Source organism: Brassica napus, chromosome A4, assembly GCF_020379485.1.
Source record: "Brassica napus cultivar Da-Ae chromosome A4, Da-Ae, whole genome shotgun sequence".
Classification (NCBI taxonomy): domain Eukaryota; kingdom Viridiplantae; phylum Streptophyta; class Magnoliopsida; order Brassicales; family Brassicaceae; genus Brassica; species Brassica napus.
In genome coordinates, this window is record NC_063437.1 from 9,865,271 (window position 1) to 9,868,821 (window position 3,551).

The following is a 3,551-nucleotide window of genomic DNA, read 5'->3' on the forward strand; positions in this document are numbered from 1 at the left end:
CAAAAACTTTTATTCAATTTGTTCACATTCTTAGCAAACAAAAAAAAACAGTTAAACAGTAGCCTTTAGCTCAAAGATACCTTCTTCAATGGTGAGAAGAGAGCCACCAAAAGCACCACCACCAAAATCAAAGATCAAGACGTTCTTCTCTCCAACACTGTCACCTTCTTGTCAAGACCATAAGCAATGGCTGCTGCAGTGGGCTCGTTGATGATACGCATAACATTAAGACCAGCGATGACACACCAGCGTCCTTTTTGGCTTGACACTGATAGTCGTTGAAGTAAGCTGGAATAGTGACAACAGTACTCTTTACAGTGACATGAAGCTATGGCTTCAGCGATCTCACGTATCTTGATGAGAACCATGGAAGAGATCTCCTCGGTGTCGAACTGTTTCTCTTCGCCTTTGTAGTTGACGAAGATCATGGGTTTATGGAGAGAGATTGAAGATGATTACCATTAAGATGGATTGAATCGGAGAGGATGAAGAATCAGAATCGTTATTTTCTCTAGCTCTAGGTTTCAAACTAACTCTTCCGTTTCCAAAAGCCAAAAGCATTTTTAAGCTTATTTTTTTTTTCTTTCCGTATCATATTTAACATATTGGGCTGCGAAATAGTTTAAATGGACTGGACAGACTACTTATTTTTTTAATTGCAAACCCACTCCGCCAGTGACGTGGCACTTTGATTGGTGCTTGATTATTTTGACTATGTAGATAGCCTTAGGAAGCTTAAAAATAGCCCCTTTTATATAGTGGGATTGATGATTTTTCTTTCACCATTAGCGACCTTGGTATAAAAGATGGTACAACATACATTTCATTCTTTTACTATGTGTTGTCTCATTTCAGTTTTTCTTTTCAGAAAATTTACAATCTTTAGGAAAAAGATTTTTAGCATATTCAGAGAATAACTGTTACAAAAAGTCGAATATTTCATGCAAAAAGGTTTTTGTTTTGTCTTTATAAGAAAGCTTTAAAAGCGAAAACATGAAAGAAAACAAAAGCTATAAACTTGATGTGGGGACTAACATATAGATAAAAACTTTTAGAAAAAGCTAGAAAATATAAAAATGAATATGATCAATTCAACTATCCAAACCATAACCTATAAGATATACTTTTATTTATATGATAAAAGTTTGCATCTTGTAAAATTTCACTTTTTTCGATTGGACCACCAAAAATAAAATAAAATTCCTGCAACAAAAGACTCGAAAGATTATGCTTTTTCCTATAAACCATTTCCCAACTCCTTGTGTTTTCTTCAATGTTTGAACCTTTATAAACATATAAATCGATAATGATCAATTCAACTAATCAAACCATAATCTAACAGCAAACGCAAAACTGTTGCTTAATACAGAGGCTAAAAAACCGAAACAAAAGCTAAAAGCAAAAAGAAAGAAAAATTCATGGAGAAGATGAATACATGTACCCATCCATACATTTTTCATCAGAAGAACTCAAACTCTAAATAAGGACCTGATGAAGAATCTGATTGTTGTGAATGCTTTTCTTGTTGTTGTTGAACTGATGACTTGAGGGTCTCATTTAGTATCGAAAGATCGATAGGTTTCGGTATCTCTGGCGGGTTTGTGCTTCTGATAAGAGCCCAATTCACATTGTTAAAGAAAGGATGTTGCTTAATCTCTGTAGCACCTTTCTTGAAACCTAGCCTCTTCTTAGGATCTTTAGCAAGCAAACCTCTTATCAAATCTTTAGCTGCAAAGCTTATAGACCCTTCTGGAAACTTTAGCGGCTGTCCAACAACGTTGAACAGCGTTTCGCGGTTACCGTTACCTTTAAACGGCGTTTTTCCGGTTAACAACTCGTAGAGGAAAATACCAAAAGTCCACCAATCAACAGAGCTTCCATGACCATCTCCTCTTATAATCTCAGGTGCTAAATACTCGTGAGTCCCCACGAATGACATAGACCGAGCATCCGTTGGCTCAGCTATCAGCATTGGGAGTGAATCTGAACCACCTTTCTCGGTTTTGTTGGCCTTTCTTGGTTTACCGTTGAGGAAACGAGGCTTGAAGCACGATGGTTGGATACATGCTATTGGTAATTTGCAGGATGGATCTACTATGCAAGACGGTTGAACACAGTACGAAGCAATGTCACAAGAAGGCTGTGAGGTGGATTGAATCAGTGTAGGACTCGCGAAACTCTGCAAGGAGAGATCGAAATCCGAAAGCATAATGTGACCATCCTCCCTCACCATTACATTCTCTGGCTTCAAATCTCTGTACACTACACCCATCATGTGAAGATACTCGAGCGCAAGAAGTACTTCAGAAGCATAAAACCTGCAGATTCGAGAAACAGAGGATCCATTAGAATGTGAAAAATTGTTTCAAATTCTTAAAAGAGCGTAAACAGAAACAATCAAAATCAATTTGATTTCACTATTAGCCAAGAAAAAGACAAAACAGAGTTCAATGGATTCAGATTCTTAACAAACAAACCAAGTTGACTTCACTTTCAGACAAAACAGACGATCCATTAGAATGTAAAAAGGTTTCAAATTTGATTTCACTATTAGCCAAACCCAAAACATTGCCAAGAAAAAGACAAAACAGAGTTCAATGGATTCAGATTCTTACAGCTACACACTGAACAAACAAAAACCAATTTGACTTCACTTTCAGACAAAACCCAGAATCAAAAACAGTAGATCCACTATGTTTTCAGACAAAACCCAAAAAAGCATGAAACTGAAGAGATCAAAAAGCAAAAAGTAACCTGGCGGCTTGCTCGGAGAAATGTTTTCCGGGCTGTTTTTGCCGGAGAATATGAAGATCTCCGCCGCTGCAAAACTCCATGAGAAGACAAGAAAACTTCTCAGTCTCGAAATGGGAGTAAAGCGTCGGCAAGAAAGGATGATCCAGCAAACCGAGAATCTCTCTTTCGGTCTGGGCCCTAACCAGTTTCTTCCTCCCCACCAACATTCCTTTATCCATCACTTTCATGGCGAAGAAACATCCCATCTCTCTTAGCTCAGCTAAGTACACGCTCCCGATATCTCCGCATCCCAGCTTCTTCAACAGCCTGAAATGCCCTAAACCCAGATCCTCGTTCTTGCTGCATTTCACGCTCTGAATCGCGTCCCATCGGAGATCGTTCCCTTTATGCGGCTTCGAGGGAGAGAAGACCCTTTTGAAAGCGGCTTCATTCGTATCGAGATTAGCTTCGCTGCTAACACTGTTGCTGCTACAGAAACTTAAGCTGACACTGTTGTTGAGCCTTACGTCTTGGGAGCCATTGCTGCTGCTGGGTTTGAAGCTCTCGGATCCAGACGCTTGACTCGAGTCAGCATTGGAGGAAGAATCATGTGAAGACTCGAGATTTGGAGTTTGTCTGCTCATGACTAGAGAAGAAGATCGATAAAATGAGAAATGGAGAAGAAAGAGTGTTTACTTGTAAAGAATCTATGGGGTTTGTGTTGTGTTGTTGATGGTCAAGGTTCTGTGATGTGACTCGAGGTGGTCAAAGAGAGAGAGAGAAAGAGACGACATTGAGATTGTTGATGAAAAAAATGT

The 3,551-nt window shown here is 38.9% G+C and overlaps 1 protein-coding gene across 1 annotated transcript; it reads right to left on the reverse strand.

Annotated features, from left to right (window-relative positions):
* Positions 1 to 1,302: 1,302 nt before the first annotated feature.
* LOC106446013 (serine/threonine-protein kinase D6PKL1) lies at positions 1,303 to 3,551 on the reverse strand. The gene is made up of 2 exons (XM_048777451.1): positions 2,755 to 3,551; positions 1,303 to 2,318 (listed from the first exon to the last, which is right to left on the reverse strand). Exons 1-2 carry the CDS (start codon positions 3,375 to 3,377, stop codon positions 1,460 to 1,462), a joined length of 1,482 nt encoding a protein of 493 aa, XP_048633408.1. The 5' UTR covers positions 3,378 to 3,551; the 3' UTR covers positions 1,303 to 1,459.